General features: G+C 34.9%; 1 protein-coding gene across 1 annotated transcript in view; it reads left to right on the top strand.

Moving 5' to 3' along the window:
* ME1 (malic enzyme 1) overlaps positions 1-21,172 on the top strand; it is a 132,376-nt gene that overhangs the window by 16,279 nt on the left and 94,925 nt on the right. Inside the window, exons 2-3 of the mRNA XM_087817485.1 lie at positions 12,066-12,199; positions 16,000-16,149. Coding sequence (XP_087673611.1) covers positions 12,066-12,199; positions 16,000-16,149 — 284 coding nt within the window. The remainder of the gene's footprint in view (positions 1-12,065; positions 12,200-15,999; positions 16,150-21,172) is intronic.

Raw genomic sequence — 21,172 nt, 5'->3', positions numbered from 1 at the left:
CAATGATGAGAGAGTCATTGATCGGCTAGCCCACAACTCGGGCATGTGCCCTGACCGGGAATCGAACCCCGATCGCCTGGATCTTAGGTCCATGCTCAACCACTGAGCCACGCCCGGCTGGGCACCAAATAATTTTTACATGTATTCTGGACATTTGCATGTTATGTGTTTATAGGTTTTAGTTGAATCCTAAGGAAAATACTGTTCTTTTTATTTTTAGAAGTCACCCAGCCTGGTTAGGTCAGTTTGTAAGTTAGACCCAGCTTCTGTGGGTTGTGGTTCCAATATTAATTCTAGCCTACTTTGTGCTATTACTTGGATCTGTTCATCATGTGTACCATCCAGTGGCCACTGTGGGATCTGTGCACTGTTCCACAGTTTAGTTCTCAAAGCCTTTACTATGCTATTTAAGGTCAGATCTATACATGCATAGCTCAGAAGTGAGCCCAGGAGTTCATATACAACATTAGGGGATTGCTCTTTTAAGTTCCCTTCTCTATGATCTCTGATACTGTCTCCTGCAAGCTCCCCTTTCCAGCCCACATACCAGAAAACTGGGCCTTTAGTTTCCCTGCTCTGCTGTGTATTTCCTGCAGCTGCATTTCTGTCTGAGCCCAAGTGATTGGAAGACAGAGAAAAAAGCAACAGGCATTTGACCTATGATCTTGGGACCATTGCTCCTCTGGTTAAAAATAATTACTTTCCTCCGTTAAAATTTTAGACATTTGTGGTAGCCATGATCCTGCCACCCACTATGAGATTGCCTCAGGGCTGGGACTGGAGAAAATGAAAAATAGTAGTGGATTTTCCTCCTCTGTGACCTTTAAGAGTCCCTTTGGGCTTTTTGGTGTTTCCACAGAGTGATCAGGAACATTGCTGCTTTACTGTCCTTAAGATCACTTCATGTTCCTGACTATGGATTTATAGATATTATGCACACATTCCCAGATGACTGCCGGAAGAAATGAGAGAAACACTTGAAAACCCACTTTCCAGTGTAGTTAGCTGTCTTTAAGGAGCTTTCCCCAGATTTCATACAACACTACCATTTGTAGTCACATGGCCACATCTAACTACAAGGGAGTGTGGAACTGTAGTCTTTTATCTGACGCATTGCTTTCCCAAAACAATATTATGGTTCTCTTACTGGGGAGAAGGGAAGAATAGATGTGGTTGGCAATTAACAGTCTCTGCTATAGCAAGAGCTGCCAGAAACAGGATAGAGATTTAACAAATGTGAATGATAAATATGATTGTAATATTCTTAGAGATTGAGATAAATGGTTTTAAGAGTTACTAATATTTTAATAGCCTTTCAGATTCACTGTATAAAAGTAAAAATACAAAAATGCAAAAAGTTTGTCCCCCTTCCACTTTTGTGTACGAGCTAGCAGGTTTCCTATCCTGTAGGCAACTAATGTTTCAGTGACTAGTGTTTCCATTACATACTAGAAATACTGTATTAAGCATATTTTTTAAAGTTATTTTTCATAAATGTTATTAATATAGGGCACAAATCAGGTATGCCCTTAGGGTGGTGCGTAGGACATGGTGTTATAAAGATGAATGTTGCAGTTAGAAGTGTATATATGAATCATATGGAGACATGGAATACAGCAGATTGAGAATCATGATCCCAGATTGAACTCTGTCATCAACCTGGTGCTCTGAAACAATGCTCTAAAAGCATTGTTTTTGCTTTCTTTACTGAGTTAGCCTTAGCATGGGGATTTCTCAGTATGGTAAGTAACAAATACTGTGAGTGTGAGTAATGTGAACTCACCTGTAGCATTTTCATGAAAATGAAAGAACTGGGTCTTCCCGTTATGCTTAAGATACAGTTTAAAACTTTACCAGGCTAACGAGGACTTGCCTGCTCTGGTTCCTGCCTGTCTTCTCAGTGTGATTTTTCAGCCTAATTCCCACAATTGATGTAGTTTTCTTCCCTATACCGTCTCCAAGAAGCCAGGCTTTTGTGCATTAGGGTTGATGCCTCTGTTCTCGCCTGTACTACCACCCCCAGCTTTTCACCCGGTCAATTCCTACTCTTATATGTGCCCTTCAGATCTCATTTGAGTACCATTCTCAGTGTTTTCCTTTTAACCTTCTAAATTAAGTTAGATCTTAAGCTTTTCCTTTTCTTTTCCCTGTACTTACGACATCATTATTTTATAGTTGTTTGTATAGCTATTTATATAATGTCCTGTTAAACTCTCTAGATTGTAAACTTCATGAGGCTATGTACCACATTTGACATCTCACTGTTCCATTGGTTTAGTGCCTGTGAGCATTGTGAGCAGTCACTCAGAAAATATTTGTTGAAAAATATTTGGTGAATGTGATGATGAATTTTATTCGACTGGGCCACTGGGTGCCCAGACATTTGGTCAAATATTATTCTGGGTATGTCCATGAGGGTGTTTATGGGTGGGATTAGCATTTGAATTGGTAGGCTGAGTAAAGCCAACTTCCCTCCCTAGTTTGGGTGGGCCTCGCCCAATTAGTTGAAGTCCTGAATAGAACAAAAAGCCTGACCCTTCTGTGAGTAAGAGGGAAACCCTCTTGCCTGACTACCTTCAAGCTAGGACATTGATTTATTTTGTTCTACCTTTGGACTTGAACAGAACAGTGGCTCTTTCTAGGTCTTGAGCCCACTGGCCTTCAGACTATATTATACTATCAGCTCTCTTGGTTTCTCAGGCTTTAGACTTGGACTGGAACTACAACCATTGGTTCTCCTGGGTCTCCATCTTGCTGACTTCATATCTAGGGACTTGTCAATCTCCATAATTGTATGAGCAATTCCTTAAATAAATTTCTTCATACGTGTGATGTATATACATACATCCTATTGGTTTTGTTTCTCTGGAGAACCCTAACCAACACAATGAGCTTCACAATCATCCATAAAGTAACTGTAAGAGGAGACAAAACATCTCTGAAAATCTCAACTGTGGATCTGAAGTAAGAAAGCCATCTTGTGGTGTTTCTGGGAATATCATGTTGATGTGAAGTATGTATGTATACCTTAGGAAACTGAAACGTGTTTTTCTGCAACAGTTCTTAATATATTTTGTGCAAAAAGTCTCCTTTGGAAATGTGGTGAAGTTTGTGGACTCCTTAAAACATTGGTTTTAAGTAAGTAGAATACTTACTGTTATAAAAGAAACCAATTATAGTAAAATATAGATATTAAAATAGTAAACATTAAATGTGTGATATTGTAAGGTATATTCCTCTTTATTAAAGACTTAAATAAAATGGCAATGTATTTAAATGTGGGCAATTCAAAATAAAATTAATTTTAAAAGAGATCAGTAGGAAGATTGTCACCATGACTAGCCTGTGTGCCTAACCATGTTATAAAAGCAACCTTATTTGGGGTCTAAAACTACTATAATTTCAAGTAATGATAGATATAAATAGTATGTCAAAATATATGCCACAAATGTAATAGGATATAAAAATGTTATTTCGATTTATGACAGTCATAGAACTACTACAGTGGTGGGCAAAAGTAGGTTTACATTCATGAGTACACGAAGCAGACTTTATTCTTGTGTTATTATTTATTATTGTATATTTATTTGCATACAACTGTAAACCTACTTGTGTCCATCCTGTATTTTTCTTGTTTTTGCCTTTTGTAATGGAAGGAAATAGAGGTAGTGAAACATGATGTCGACGATGAAAGATTCTTGAATTATACCCACTGATTCCTTGAGAGTCTGTGATTAGGTCCATGGATCTTAGATTAATAACCTCTGGTAGGGAGCTAAGTTGGATCCTCACAAAAAGAACTGACTGAGTCTCTTAAAACTGATTCTTAAATTCAAGGACCTTCTGACAATATTCAGGATGTGAAGAATAAAAGTATTTACTTAGGATTTGCATATTTGTGATTTCATACTAAAACTTAGTAATATAAGCATTTATATATCACTTTATAATTTACACAGGATGCAAAAATATCTAGTCTCATTTTATTCTCCCAACAACCAAATGAGACACATATAACATATACTATGTGCTCCATAAATGTTTGATTACTCTTATTTAGTAGATATAAAAATTGAGGACAGTCTCCATTTAACCCCTCATACTTTAAGTACTTGCTCAAAATCACAGTGTTAAAAAATATCTACTTGTGAATCAGTCTTGGATCAAAATCCAAATAGTATGCCCTATAGACTTATGTTGTCATGAATACATGTTTGCTGGTGAAATATGCATATTAACTTAAAGCATATGGATATTGCAGATTAATGTACCAAATAGGCACCAAATATATGCCAAAAATGTACCAAACAGCCACCTACAACAAATAATTATCTGGTCCAAAATGTCATTAGTGCTGAGGTTGAGAAACCCTGATTTAGATGAAGGCATTTTTAAAAATCCCCACCAACTCTGGTACTTATGCTAAGTAGATATGTCTTATTGACATACTTAACTTAGTCTTGAATATTTGCTTAAAGTCAATTTAAAAGTCTGTTAGCATTTGATTACTTTAATTAAAGAAGTTTCTAATGTATGTGTAGAAAGCTCAATTATTATCTGAAGAATTCACATCATGAGCTCTCTTGTGTATTTGCATATATAAAAAATCTTAGTTTGAAATTTGAATTGGATGGGTTGATTACTCAAAATTAGGACTACATAGAACTGACCTACATGGAACTGAAAAGTTGTTTCATACTCATATATTTGTTCATCCATTTGTTTATTTAAAATTTATTGAGGCCCTGCTCAGTCCTGACATTGTATTAGGGGCTGGCTTACACATACGAATAGCATAGTGCCTCTCCTCCACAAGCCCCTGGACTTCTGGGTAAAACAGCAGGAAGCAGAAATGAAGTATGGGAAGTTCTGTGATAGAAGTACATGATGTGGGAGCACATTGGAAGACTTTCTTGAAGGAGAGCATTGTTCAGGAAAAGGCAAGGGACATTTAAAAATTCATGTTTAATTGGTAATTAAATGTGTTAATTGCAGTCTAATTTTCATACTCTGTATATTCTGTTTGCTCAAAGAGTTAAGAAATCAAATGAATGCACAGTAGACAATCATCTTGTAGTCCTGACCTTTCTGTTTATTGTATGAGTAATCACTATACATACTATCTTAGGCACATTTAGAGGATCTTGTCCTGATCACATATGTATGATTTTCTAGAATGTTCATATGATTGCTAGAGTCTTTACTGGCAACCAGTATTACCCATTTAGTTTGGATTATTTTTACAGATTTCAATCCAAGATCTGAGTTTTGACTTTTTTAATCGCATATGTGCATTTGTAGTTTCAATAATTTACTAAGAATTACCTGCCAGCTTACTTAACAGGCACTTTTCTCTCCTGGTTTGGTGACTTTGTGACATTGCCTTAAAACTTCTTTGGGGACATTAGCACTCCATCTTGTAGAATGGTTTTGAAACCTTATTAATGACTTTAAGAGTTGTGTTGGTTAACAGTTTCTCAGGCTTATAAGGAATCTATAAAGATCAGTAATCTGACTTTTAAATGCGGAATACTTTAACTAAACTTCTCATCCAATATTTAACAGTTCACTTGCTCTCTTGTAGAGGTGCTCTTTCATTCTTTTTTTAAATTAAGCAACATGTCACTTAAACTACAAGATAGTTATATTTGTTTATATCCTATATATATAATATATACCTAGATGAAATAATTATGGAGTGTTATAAAGATTTACTATTTTGCTGTAAATTTTAGGATACCTAGGTCCAAGTATATTTTAGATATATTTCTATGATCATTACTTATAACAGTTCAAATTACTTTATATCAGTTTAGTAAAAATTAACTGCTGTGTGTTGAAACCAGATGGTTTTTATTTAAGAAGTCGTTGTTCATATATTATTGGCTTCAAATAATTGATTTTCTGTCTCTTAAAGGAGACTATCACTAGAGAATTTGTGCAGCTGAATGCATTCAAAATAATAATTTCCATGTGATTTTTTTATATTAATTCTGGCTGATGTTATTTTGAATTAATGAGGTTGCATACCACCAGGAAAATTCTAAACTTATTATGTGTGTTGTCAATTAGAATTTAAAAATCAGTTTCATAGAACAATTTTTGGCACTCTGAAAGAATTGTAGGAATGAACCTTTCAGTAGAATGTGTCCAGGACAAATTAGTATCACTTCTCTTTCTGTAGATATAAAGTATGCACATACACTATGTTAATACATTTGAAAATACTATGCTATTTGAAACTAAAGGTCAATTTGATCTTTTTATTTCAGAATAATAATAAAAACACAAAGGCCCCTCCTTTTGTGTTCTTAATAGATAAATAATTTTCTCCCCAAATTACTATTAAAATTAACTTGTAAATCTTTTGATATAAAAAAAACACCTTTGGAACTGATGTGCCATTATGATTTCACTTATATGTGGAATCTAAAGAATAAAATAAATGAAACAGACTCATAGATACAGAGAACAAACTGAGGGTAGCTGGGTGGAAGGGGGGTTGAGGGGCTGGGTGAAGAAGGTGAAGGGATTAAGAAGTACAAATTGGTTGTTACAAGATAGTCACGGGATGTAAAGTACAGCATAGGGAATATAGTCTATAATATTGTAATAACTTTGTATGGTGCCACATAGGCACTAGAATTGTTGGGGGAATCACTTCGTAAATTATATAATTGTCTAACCCCTATGCTGTACGTCTGAAACTAATATAAAGTAATATTGAATGTCAGCTGTAATTGAAAAATAAAATAAAAAAGAACAGATGTGCCATTTTATCTGTATGTTACATTTATCAAATCTGTATGTAGTTCAGGTGAAGTGATAATGGAAAAAATTGGTAAGGAATTCAAAGACAGTCAAATTAGATTTAAAAAAGGATATTTAAAAATTTGAAACATGAAATATATCAATAATTTGCTAAGCAAAATTTTAGTCATTTTAATTTTACTCATTTTAAGTAAAGAGAAAATTAGCTGCTGAATTGACTTTATAGAACGTAAGAACATTCAGTACAGTGAAATTCACTCTTTTTGTAATACAATTCTATTAGCTTTGACAAATGTACAACTTTATGTAACTAGCACCACAAATCAAGAACAGTTCCTTCACCTCAAAAAAAAAAAAAATTCCCTCGTGTTGCCTCTTTGTAGTCAATTCTTCTGTTTACTCCCAGGCTCTGAGAACTATTGATTTTTTTTTTTTTTAAATCCTCACCTGAGGATATATTTTTCCATTGCTTTTCAGAGAACTGGAAGAGAGAGAGAGAGGAGAGAGAAAGAAACATCGATGTGAGCACATTGATTGGTTGCCTCCTGCATGCGCCTCTACTGGGGCCTGGATCAGCCTATAGCCGAGGTAGGAGCCCTTGACTGGAATTGAAGCCGAGACCCTTCAGTCCACTGGCCAACACTCTAACCACTGAGCCAAACTGGTTAGGGCTTATTTTTTTTATATATCCTTATATAATTTTGTCTTTGCCAGAATGTCAAATAAATGGAATCAAACAGTAGCCTTTTGAATCTGGCTTCTTTCACTTAGCATAATGCATTTGAAATTCATCTGTTTCATGTTTTAGTAGTTTGTTTCTTTTTGCTATTAAGATTCTAGTATATGGATATAGCTTAGTTTCAGGTTTTTTTGCAATTATTACTTTCCAATTCTCTACTTTTTTTCTTTTAACCTTCTTTATTTATTTTTGCTTTGTTTTCTCCAAAACAAGTAGCAATTGTATAGTTATAGCAAATAACTACTTAATAATAGCAAATAACTGTATTAATAATTAGTTAATCCAACACATTTTTGTTGATTGCCTACAAAGTGTCAAGTAGTATTCTAGACACTAGGGTTTCACCAATTGAACAAAACATACAGACATCTCTGTCCTAATATCACTATGGCTTCAAACATTAAAATTAATAAATCCTGTTATCATAATGAATTATTATGCATGTATAAACTACTCATCTTAGAGATTTTGTGACTTAATGTTTTCCTTTTTGCCATTCAGCCTGATTATTTTTAATCATTATTTAGGGAAAAAAGATAAACTACTAAAATTCATTGGAAATATTAAAGATGGTTAATGTAGAATACTTAATATGTTGTTTTTGATGGTAATAGTTTCTGATAAATTACTCAGGATAAAACTAATTTTTTTTTCTCAGTTTTGTTTGGTCTGTGCAACCATAGTTTCTAATATGTCTCTTGTTATGCCAGGAATTTTGTTTTAATTTCTGCTTGATAGTCTCAGTTTTCTCAAGAAGATGTACATAGATTAATTAGTAAAGTCCAGAAGAATAGTTGTCCTGTTTCTGCCCTCAGCAGTGAAACAACATACCATTCTGCTGTCTAGGGATCTAGTCCAAAAGCTTTTTGGGGAGTAGGGAAAGTAAAAGGAAGACAGAAAAGGAGAAAACCAGAGTTGAACTTAGAGTGTATGAATGCTTTTAGGGAATTAAAATTATAGGTGGTCTGGAAACCCAATATGTGTATAGATGTCCAAGCTTTTCAACTACATGAAAGACTCAGCAGAAATCAAATGAAAGTTAGAACTTGCATGTATGCTTTGGATACACTATCCTTTGTTGGATAGGCTCTACTGGATAACCCTAAGGTAAAAATTCTTTGAAGATTTGTATATCATCTTTTAATAAAAAGCATGAATAAAGCTAGCATTTTACTGTCAAGTTTTAGACCTGGGTTGTTTATAAATTTCCACAAAATATACCTATGAATATATTTCTGTTAGTATGAAAAAATGAAATATATAGCCAGGATTGTTAAATAGTTCAAAATTCCACTTACTGTTTCTCTGAATACATTTTGGGAAGCCGCTGGTTGGTAGGAATCACATTGATGTGTTGTCCTTAAAAACTGTGGTTTAAATGAAATCATGACACATTATTTTTATATTTTCAGGGACTTTAAGATTTAATTTTACTTATTGATTTTTTAAAAATTCATAAAGGGTAGTAACAGAATATGAACCCAATCACAGGAATCTAACTTGGCCTAATTCCCTAGATTTCTAAGTCCTACGTGGTTTTTTTGTTGTTTTTATAGAGTTGAATTGGCACTTTACTCTGTATTGGAAAATTTTGCTAACAGTGTATAGGAGCATGTAGTTATTAAACTTCCAAAATATATTAAATGATGTCCAGATGGCATTGTCATTTACATGGCATAAGATACAGGAGACTTACTAGTTTTAGGAATTAGTTTCATAAATTTTCACTGGAAAATTTATGTAAAAAGACTGGCTAACTACACCAATAAATGATAGTTAAGTGCCATTACTAAGTGAATGAAGAAGGATATGTTAGTATTCTGATAACAAGCCTTATTCTGAGAATATTTATGTTTTGATTATTATTTTTGCAGACAGATTTTCAAGGCATAGCATTCAGAAGTTTACTGCTGCTTTGTATATATTTATGTGTTTTTGAGACTTTAACTTTAGCCTAGCTTTCCCCCATTTTTGTTTTTACTTTTATTTTTTAACTTATTTTTAAATATATCTTTATTGATTTCAGAGAGAGGAAGGGAGAGGGAGAGAGAGAGAGAGAAACATCAGTGATGAGAGAGTCGTCATTGATCAGCTGCCTCCTGTATGCCCCTGACTGGGGATCGAACCTTCAACCCGGGCATGTGCCCTGACTGGGATTTGAACCTCAATCTCCTGGATCCTAGGTAGATGCTCAACTGCTGAGCTGCGCCTAGCTGGGCTCCCCCATTTTTAATTTCCACATTTTTTGTTTCAAGTTTGAGACGAATTTATTGAGTTTTCTTCTCTTTTTCAAATATATTACCATACATAATTCTGTATCACTTCAAGGAGTTATTTCATGACATTTTGCTTTAAATAATCAGTCTTCCCAGTTATATCTTTCTTTAATAAGTGAAATATGCCTTCCATTTTATAGTTTCTCATGCAAATATCCCTTGCTGATTGCTTTAAATTTCAGATGTAATTTTACCAGAATTAATATGCTAATCAGTTTTCTGAGCAGCAATTTTATTGTTTAAAAATTTTTAATGTAACTCTCTAAGAATAAATATTTAAATCTTTATTGTTTATGCAGTAAATTACTGAAATCTAATTATGTCAGGTACTGTTCTAAGCACTAAGGATAAAGCAGTGTAAAAAACAGACAAATTCTCTGGCCTCATGGCATTTGCATTCTGGCATGGGGACACAGACAACAAAGAAAAAAGAAAATGGCATGTAAATGGTTCCAGCAATACACAGTGATTCCCGGTGCTGCTGAAACTCCTAGGCAAGGAACTAACAGGCTGCACTGGTCTGCTTTTCTCCAGGTACCCAAGAAAGGGTGATTGGGCAGGCAAAGCTGGACACATTGGATTATCCTCTAGGAAAGGGATCATCCTGCTGCTGCCCACGTGTATTGGAGTGCCAAAGGACCCCCAACTGAACATGTAACAATGGGGGCTTTGCATTCATGAGAGTGATTGCTAGTGGAGAAAAACATCTTGTAACTGGTCACCAGCTATGCTGATTACACCTGGACACCTTTTGAGAACTCAGCAGGAGCTCTTGGTCCCAGCCAGCTCTTGCAGGCAACTTAAGAGAGCTCCAACAGGGGTCAGGGGTCATTCAGTGGGCAAATCTATTTGACTTTCTTCATTCTGCCTCCAGGAGTCTGAACATAAGGCTTTCTATCAGTGACACGAATTAATGGGCCTATCCATATTTTTGAAAAATAGAAGAAATAGAGAGTTGTTCATTCATTGACGACCTTCTCCTACTTCCTGAGGTTGGACATGTTCATTTCTCAACAATCAGGGTCTGTCAGCCTCTGGGATAAACCAAGTTGTCTGTCCTTTTTCCAGAATAATAAACTTTCCCAGGACTCAGGAATCACTATTTTGCCATTGTAAGAAACTTTCAGGGCCAGAGGAGGATGGCTGTAGAACTATCCAGTACAAAGTTAGTGAATACATTCTTACTCATCCAGGTTGTCTAAGAAACACCAGCAGTGGTCACAGTGAGTGAACCTGACCATCATTATGTTGGTGCACTTTTGCCAGACCATAGGCATAGCAGCCACACTCTAGTCAGAGAGGCCTCTTGGGCTTCAGTATCCCCAGGGGAAGACCTATCTTCAGGAAGAGACCTCTCTCCAGAGGGAATTAATTGCTTATTCCAGTCTTCCAGATTAATGACTACTGGGGTTTCTTCTTCTGTTACTACCCCTTGTATTATATACCAGCAAATCTCTTAGGTCCATTCTGGGTCTTTGCATTAACTCATTAGTTTTATTTTGTCTGCTTGTTTTCAGACCTCATAGTTTCTTTATTGTTGTTTTATGTAACCAGTGTTCATATAAATAGGTAACATAGCGTAAGTATAATAGTAGCGTTCTAATGGGCATACTGGGTGAGTCTGGGAAGGCTTTAGAGAAGGGAGCATTTGCGGTAAGGCTTGAAGGGCAGAGAAACAGGGAAGAAAGACATTCTTGACCATAGTGTCATGGAAGAATAAAAGGGTTTCTGATGTGTTCAGGCAGTGGTGAGAAGTTTTGTGTGGAGTGTATAAGAGTAGTAGGAGATAACGTGGGAAAGGAATATTGGAATAGGTGCCTCAATCTTATATAAGGCATTACCTGACCTATTTACCTCAATCTTATATAAGGCTTCTCCCTGACCTAGGGAGAAGCACAGCAGGTCATAGATGACCTATTCATGTTCATAATTAAAAGTCTTTTATAATAACTCCTATTCATTTTTATGTTTAATGACATTGATAATGATATTTATATCTTTCATTTGCATGTCTTCAAATAATTTTCTCCTATCCATTACCTAATTTCATCTTAATATGTAAGTGACACAGATCTGAAAATACAGTATTCTAATATTTAAAGTTGAAGAAACTGAGGTATTGAGAGATTACATGGTCTACTCATAGTCAAATGGCTATGTTTAGAGTATCGCCAGATCTTCAGATTCTTAATTCCATAAACCCATTGGATGTTATTTGTGTAAATATAAGCTTTTTGTCTTTTGTTCCCCTCAAATTATTGTTTTTCTTTTCTCCATAGGACTTGGCTTTTACCCTAGAAGAGAGACAACAGTTGAATATTCATGGATTGTTACCACCTTGCTTCATCAGTCAGGATATCCAGGTCCTTAGAGTTATTAAAAATTTTGAGCGTCTGAACTCTGACTTTGACAGGTAACTCATTCTGGAAGGAGATTTTTCTGTTTCTCTTAGGCAATTGTTTATTTTTTATTAGATGAGAAAGTTAAAATATTTAGTGATTTTAAAAGAGTAGTCAACTTTGAGGAGAATTTGCCTGTAAATACAATGATGTTTTTAAAAATTTACCCTTTGTAGGGGCATTTGAATAAAATAAAATTATCTTTTCTAAACTGTTATCCTCAGAGAGACTACTTTTCTCTTGTGATAAAATTGTTGCTATGAAGGTGAATTATCAGCAAATGCCATCCTTGACAGAACAAAACAGGTTAAAGTGGCTTTTAGTCAGACTATGAGTACATTTTAGGTGAAAGTACACATTTTAACTTCCAAACCTGGTTCTAACTCTATTGTGAATTTAGGTCACTTACTGAGTTTAGAATTCAGTTTCCATGTTTGCACAAAGATAAAGGTAACCTTGTTCTCTCCCTCTGTAAAGAGATAGCCGTAGGCTGAAATTCTGGCTGTGTCTCACTAACAGTAGGGCCTTGCGCAAACCAGCGTAACCCCTGTCAGGACCACTCTATATGCCTTGCCCTCTGCTTTGACTCTTCCCTTTCTTATTGAGGCACTGAATCTCTCTAAACCTCAGGTTTTTCATTAGAGGTTGAAGAGAATAGTTATTTCTAAATATTGTTGTGAAGCTTAGAAGAGGTAGCTAACCCAGTACCTAGTATTTGTATTAGTTAGGGTTCTCCAGGCATCTTCAGAGAAACAGAAGCAACAGAGCGAGAGAGTGTGTGTGTGTATCTACACCACACACACACACACACACACATCACATCCTGTTGTATGGAGATATATATTTATTTCAAGGAATTGCTCACACGATTGTGGAGGCTGGTTAAGTCCTAAATCTGCAGGTAGACTGGCAGGCTGGAAAACAAGAAAAGACTTGCAATTTGAGTCTAAAGGCAGACTGCTGGTAGAATTCCTTTTTGCTAAAGAGAATACTACACATAATAGAGTAGCAGTCCAAATTCCCCTTGGTAGGCAGGATCACTCACCTTAGCCTGCACAGTAACTGCCTTCTTTGCTTGTTGATTCAGAGGCATGTGGTGTCCAGAGTGGCTAGTGGCAGCCTTACCTTCCAGTTCAATGGAATCATTGTCCCCTAGTGGAAACATTCCTCCTTTTGGAACTAAAAGCGGAGCATAAAGTCATGGGGACAGGAAGCAGAAATTTTGTTAGTGGGTCACTGGGGATAATAGTGGTGCCATTTCCATTTTCACCCCTTGGTTCCTGGACCTGTGAATCCTGGCTATGGGAGAAATAGCATCATGTTGGACACTGATTCAGATAATACATAGCATCCTAGACAACCTTGCCCCTCTTTGCAAGGTATTACCACCTAGCTGGTGCTGTAACTGTGTCTTCAGAAGGCCATTCCACCATTCTAATAAGCTAGCTGCTTCAGGATGGTGGGGAAACATGGTAAGACAAGTGAATTTCATGAATATGGGCCCATTGCCACACTTCATTTGCTAAAGCAGTGCCTTGTGGAATACCATAATGGCAGATAAGGCATTCTGTAAGTCCACGGATGGTGGTTTTGGCTGAAGCATTGTGTGCAGGGAAGGAAAGGTCTGAATCCAAAATAATTGCCAATTCCAGTAAGAACAACGCTGCCCCTTTTATGATGGAAGCTGTCCCATGTAATCAGCCTGTCACCAGGTAGCCTGCTAATCACCCTGTGGAATGGCACTCTTACCAGGTATGCGGTGTTGGTCTCTGGCAGATTGGGCACTCAGCAGTGTCTGGAGCCAGGTCAGTCTTGGTGACTGGAAGTCCATATTTCTGAGCCCGTGATAACCTCCATTCCTACCATGGCCACTTTTTTCATGAGCCCATGGCTGATGACAGGAGCAGCTGGGGAAAGAGGCTAACTCATTTTGTCCATTTGTGTATTTTTGCTGTCACAGTCTCTTTCACTTGTTCCTTAAGTTCTTCCTTCATCTTGTATTTTTTATGTTCTTTTCCTGGCCCATTTTGTCAGCTACCTCCTAAGAGCAAGTGACTTTCATATTTTTACCATGCGCTGTTCTTCACAAACGCATCAACTCAGTGTCAGATGCTCTTTCAGATATTGGGATTATAGACAATGATCTCTGCCCTCACTGAACTTACGTAAATTATTTTTAAAAATTATTTAAAAACACAAAATTATTTAATATGCTAGAAAGTGACAAGTGCTAATGAAAAAAAGAAAAGGTAGAATTGGGTAAGAGGATTGGTATGGTCTGGGGGTTGGTATGGTCTGTTTGCATTGTTAAATTTGGTGATCAGGATTCACTTCATTGACAAAGTGACTTAGGAACAAATAATCAAAGGAAGTGAGGCCATCAGCCATGAAGAGATCTGAGGAACAGTGGTGTTCTTTAGCTGGTATGTTCAAGGATCAGGAGGGATACCTTTGTCTAGAATAGAATGAGTGAAGGGAAGAATGGTAGGTTGGGAGAGGACATTAGCAAGGTAATAGAGGACAGAGGACTTTTGCTAATATTCTGAGGGAAAAGGGAAGGCATTCAAGGTTTTGAACAGAAAATCAACACGATTTGATCTACATTTCAAGAAAACTGGCTGCAATGTTGAGAATAGAATGTAGGCAGGAAGAATATTTAGGAGATTATTACAATAATCTAAGCAAGAGATGATGGTGATTTTTAGATCCAGGGTGGTAACAATGAAGGTGTTTAAATTTTGGATATATGTTGAAGGTAAAGCCAACATAATTTCCTAATATATTAGAGATGAGTGTTAGATAGCTTTCAGAGAAGAAGAGAAAACAGCAACAAGAAACAAAAAAGAAATTGCAAAGAAACAGAAAACCAGTGAGAGAGAAGGAGAGCCAAGAGAATATGGTGTCCTGGAAGCCAAATAAAGAGAGTTTATTGACCTGTGGGGTATGTCACTTGCATCAAGTGTTCCAATAAGTAAAATAAGATGAGGTCTGAGAATTAACCATTGATTTAGCAGTGATGAATTTACACATTGTTAGATCAGTTTTAGCATGTCTAAAAACCATCTTCTTAAATGTTAATTCTTGGGTTGGCATCACCCATCTATTTGCCCAGCATTAGAATCCTGTATGTCTAACACCAAATGCTGGATATTTTCACCTATTTCAGGGAATGGAAATCAATCCAAAAGGTTGGTAAGATTGTTAAGTACAGTTTTGAGATACTCTTTTAAGTTGTACCAAGCAGTTTGAGTTTTATTCTGTAAACCCTGGAGGTTATAGGTAACACGATAAGGTTGATGCTTTGAAAGATAACTCTGGATCAGAAATGTCTCTAGAAAGAAAAAGGTCATTTGATACAAGTAAGAAAAGTCCCTTGACCTTCCTTGCTACCTTAGTAGTTTTTAGGGTTGGTGCTACATTCCTTACTTGTTTTTCATTTGTTTATTTCCCTTGGTTCTTCAGCACTGAAAGTTAAAGGATGAAGTCTTTGCACTTACTTAGTTAATGCTATATGTATAGTGATATTTTCATCTGTCTTTCATTTTAAAGTGGGGATAAAGTTGCTTCAAATGTTAAATAAAACTGTGCTATTTTAGCAATTATTTTAACATTTGAATGACACTTGCTCGGGTTTATGGTTCTTCATTCTTTGAGGTATTTAAGAATATTTCTATAGTCTTTTTTTGATCAGATATTTTCTATGTGACCTAAAAAAAATACTTCATACTTTGTTGGAAAATGTTTAATTAGGTTTCTAAGCAGCTATTTTATGACTTTGTTGGAATATAGACCTCATTTTTTCCAATTTCCACAGGTATCTTCTCTTAATGGATCTCCAAGATAGAAATGAAAAGCTCTTTTATAGAGTGCTGATGTCTGACATTGAGAAATTCATGCCTATTGTTTATACCCCCACTGTGGGTCTGGCTTGCCAGCAATATAGTTTAGTTTTTCGGAATCCAAGGTATGTAAACTTTTAAGTACAACTTGTGTCTTCATTATTTTTTGTAAAGTGTTTGCAATAAAATATTGAATGGAATTGAAGTTCAGAAAATCTAAATCAAATTTCATTTGAAAGAACATTAAATATAAATATGTAACATTAAAAACATAGTATTTTCTTTCTAGATTTAAGATAAGGGTACAGTATTTCTAAACCAATTCAGATTTCCTTTTACAAACAAATGATCTTGTTTTCTATTTGGAAAGAAAATAATTGCTCATAAAGAAGCTTGTCTTTGAGATGTTAATTACCACTATTATGTATACATTTTGCAAATTAAAGCAAAGATTCCAAAATTTTCTGAAAATAGGAGGCTATTATTTTCTAAATTCAGAGTTGGCATTAAAGTAGCTCTTGTTGATTTCCCTTAAGTGAAATAGGAATCACCTTCAAAGATGTATACAGCTTTTCTTAAATGTATAGCTTTACCTTACTCAGTATATTACTTTAAATGCTTTTGAAGCAAGGAACAATTGAAGTAAATAAATATTAATTCTTTTAATATCAGCAATAGCAAAAGCTCAAGTTAAATATATTTGTGCTATGTATAGTTCTGAATTTAAAGATAAAAAGAAATGTTTATAAGTTTATACTACAAATACAAAAGCCTGTTGAAAGTATTGTCATTGAAAGGAGTGTTTCAGAGGTAATATCTGAAAGTTAGATTGACTGTGTGAATTTTACGTGGGTATATGAATGTGGTGGTACGTATCATACTCGTGCCACATTACCCTTTGTGTAAATAAAAGAATTAGACATATCACCCTTATATAAATCAATATTTGTAGGTGGTCTGTTAAATTACATTAATGGCACATATCTATTGCATTATATAATGGCTATTTTAACAATGAATAAATATTTTCTTTCATAGAAAGGAAAGAGTCAGAATTTAGCTAGTAAATGCATTGTGAGGAATAATTCTTTTTGGGTATATGAGTACTGTATATTATTTTAAATCATACAAATAATATTCATTAATGAAAAATGAGAAAATACAAATATACAGACGGAAAAACATTTAAAAAATACCTAATGTCATCATATCCCAAACCATGATATACACAAATACATACTGATTTGCTTATAGAAGGGATCATACTGTGTAAACTGTTACTTACTTTATTGTCTTTTCTGAGTGACATCATAACATCTGTCCATGTCTATAAAATATAATTCTATAAAAAATCTTAATAAAAGCAAAACTATACAAAACTTGGTTATTTAAAAATGTAATTTAAGTATATTTATTGAAATTCTAACTTTTCTATGAGACACTGAGAAATGCTAACAACTATAAGAAATGTAGAAGAGCTTAGCTCAAAGTATATGGGTTGAAGTTGACATAGAAATCTCAATAGCAACAACTATTTTTGAGCACTTACATACTAGGTGATTTTCTAAGGACTTGTGATACATTGGTGTATGTATAAATCTAAGTACAAAAGACAGACAGGAAAATCAATGGAAAAAATATCCTCGGATGAGAATTAACAACAACAGAAAGAAATACGTGAATTGTCTAGAATGTTTGCAGGTAGTAAGTGTTAATGAGAAAGAGAGTAGAGCAGGGAAAGGGGAATTCAGAGTGTCAATTGCTTTGGAGGGGACAGTTGCAATTTTAAATAGAGTGATAATGTATGCCTCATTGGAAGATGATATTGGAGGAATGAGGGGGAGTCAGGAAGATACGGGGAAAACATGCGTCAGGCAGGTGGAATAGTAGTGCCAGGGCCCTAACCTGGAACGTGCCTGGAGACCAGAAGCAGCAGAGAGACCAGTGAGGCTGGAGTGGAGTGAGAGGGCGAGAGTAGTAGTTTCAGTAACAGGTGTTAAGGTAAACAAGAGGGTACAGAACCTATAGTTTCTTGTATGCTCTTTTAAAGAACATTGGCTTTACTGTTAAGTGAGTAGAAGAATCAGGTAGCCTGGTTAGCAGGCTATTGCAGTATACCCAGTGAGAGATCATGGTGTCTCAGATTAGGAGGGTAGCGGTGGAATTAAGGGTAAGAGTTCAGGTTCTGGATAAAGAAAGAGAAACTCACAAGGATGTCCTCTTGGATTGGAGGCTTCCTAGAGCAATGCTTTTAACTACTCTGGAGTAGTTTGCCTTTTTTCACTTACTGGTTTTGCTACCTGTTTTAGTTTCAAATAATTAATCTTTTTGTGCTTCAGTTTCCTCCTCTGTAACATAGGGATAATACTACTGCCTACCATCCTTTGTCCACATTTTTAAAATCCAAAAGTTTGAAAGCCAAAACATTAAAAGAAATCTCATTTGGGATACAACCTGATCTATCTGAACCCATTTGGTGACAAAACTTGGACTGAATTTATAGTCTTTATATGACTTAGTGTAAATAGCTTTTTTTAGAAGTATAATATATTTGATTACTGGGGGCTTTGTCAGAAATAAATAGGATGAGTCGATGGGTCGATGGATGGATGGATGGATGGATGGATGGAATGATAGGAGAGGGAGAGAGGAGGAGGTTGGGTAGGAGGTAGGAGAGCATTTTGTAGCAAAATACTCAGAAATGTTGAATCTAGCTGGAAGTATTCATTGTATTATTCTTTCAGTTTTCCACAATATTTGAAATGTAAGTAAAAGAATGCTTTACTCACAAAAGAATAAAGTTTCTAAAACCATTTCTATATGATCTCTTGATGGCAGTTTTTGTCATGTTGATTTCTAATGTGTATAGTTTGTTAAACTTTTGATGATCTTAAAGTTGTTTAGTAGAATAGTTCTCATGGCTTCTCCCATAATTATAAAAAAGGAATGTGTTTGAAAATGTATTATGTGGTATAAATTTAGACATTGTATTTAATTGGAAAGGAAATGGTGATTGTGTTTGAATAACGATGGATCTTTCAGGCATCAGTTAGCATATACACTATTTTTTTTAAAGCCAAAATTGACCAATGTCTATTAAACCTTTCTTTCTGCAACAGCAGGGATTCTAAAACATTCAGAAAGTGAACAGGAGGATTATACCTGTTGTTATACTTACTTTGTGGTATAATTAGGTAGTACTAATTAGGTAGTAAGTGAAGGGTTAATATTACAAGTACTGAGTATAATATAGTTGCATACAGGTATGTATCTTTTGATCTCATACCTTTTTATGTATCTTAACTATATGATACTTTTCTCTGACTAGACATTTATTTTTCATTTTGAATATGGCATTAAAATCTGGCTAGGTGTCCAAAAATAAATTCTGATATGAATACCTCTACTTCTAATATTTTTTCCTAAGGTGTGATGCTGGAATATCCATTTATTGTTTTTGTGTGGAATTTCTTTTCTTTTTGGCATAGATAATTTGTGTGGGTTTTTCAAGCTGTCATGGATAATCATATTGAAGAATGATGTTGAGCTTACTTGGATTACCTCCTTCCTTCCCATATGCCCATAATATTTTGATTTTTGCAGATCCAGTATTTGATAGTGGAATATGCTTATCTAATTGTGGCTAATTTGTTGATAGAGGTGTAATTTTTGGAAGCTAGAAACAATTCTTTTTGTATTTTTGTGGAATGCTAAGCTTAGTATGTTAATTAAATTGTATTCTGTGAATTCTTTTTAAAGAAATGTTTTGTGTAAATTAATAATGCAGGTATATGTAAAGGATAGCTAAAGCAGATTTACATAATTTCTTTGGAAATATTCCTACCTGCCGTATTTTACACTGCATTTTTCAGAAATCATCTCTCTTTTTTATCAGTTCTTATTAGCTGTGTATCAGTTTATCATGCCTTTGGCAATTAATCATATTTCTACTTTTGATATTTCTAATGTTAAAATACTCTTGGTTTTTGTTGTTGGCATTTTACTATTAATTTAGTCCCAAATAGTTTATAAGCATCTAGAGAGAAGGAATCATATTTGATAAATTATTTCTGTATTTTTCATCCTATTTAGACTTAGTATTTGTTTGGTGCTCAATTAATATATGTTGTTTGCGATCTCATAGAATAGTAGTTTAATATTACTGTATTCATCTGCTCACATAGAAAACCATAAAGTATTGATAATGTTCTTTATTTCTTCTACTGTTTAAGCATATTGTTCTAACAGGTAACTTCTCATAAATAATAGACCTGAAAGAAATTGAACTCCAAGGAATCAGGCTGTGAGGAAGTAGAATTTTGATTAAATATAGACAGTATACCTTTAAACACATATTATACTCCTCAATTACTCATTTTTATACAGCAATTCACTGATATGATTTTGGCAAGAAGGATAAGCTTATACTGCAGTTTGCTGAGTACAGTTTTTAAGAAAAACGTTTACAAAGTCTAATCCAACTAGTACCATTGGTTGGTTTGTCAAATGTTATGATGAAAAAAGTGTTCAGTGCTCAAATTAATTGGAGAAAACTTGACTTAATTAACGTTAAACAGGTTTCTTTGCTGTAAGACTTCACAGAATAATATTTTGCAAGTTTTTGGAGGATAGGGATCAAACCTGCAACCCAGGTGTGCTCTCTGGACTGAGAATTGAATCCTCAACCCTTCGGTCCACAGGCTAACCACTGAGCAGAACCAGCCAGGGCAAAGCTCTTAGTATTTTAAGTAACATTATATATGCCACATAAATGGTACCTGTTTTGATTTTAACAATGATGAAACCTAGCAATAAGACTAATTGTCAAAGAGAATCATTCATTAAGATATTTTAATTTTTAGCTTTATTTGTTTCCTAGAAAATTCTTAGGGAAATGCATAAAAGGGAACATTAAGATGAACCAAAACAAAATACTAAAATAGTTTTTCTACATTTATTGTTTGTTTGTATACGTGTTTCCTTGGGAATTCTCAAAAGGACTTGGAGTATTTGTTATTTAAATTGTAAGTACTAAGCTTTCTTTATTACTCCACATGCAGTTTCGTATCAGAACTTATACCTACCAATATTGAAACAGTTGTAATCATGACCATAATTAGACCACGATTAGAAGTGGAGGTTGTTTAC

The sequence above is a fragment of the Miniopterus natalensis genome, chromosome 5 (assembly GCF_054644295.1).
Source record: "Miniopterus natalensis isolate mMinNat1 chromosome 5, mMinNat1.hap1, whole genome shotgun sequence".
Taxonomy (NCBI): domain Eukaryota; kingdom Metazoa; phylum Chordata; class Mammalia; order Chiroptera; family Miniopteridae; genus Miniopterus; species Miniopterus natalensis.
The sequence above is the reverse complement of the archived record's forward strand: the minus strand, read 5'-3'. Positions and strand labels throughout refer to the sequence as shown.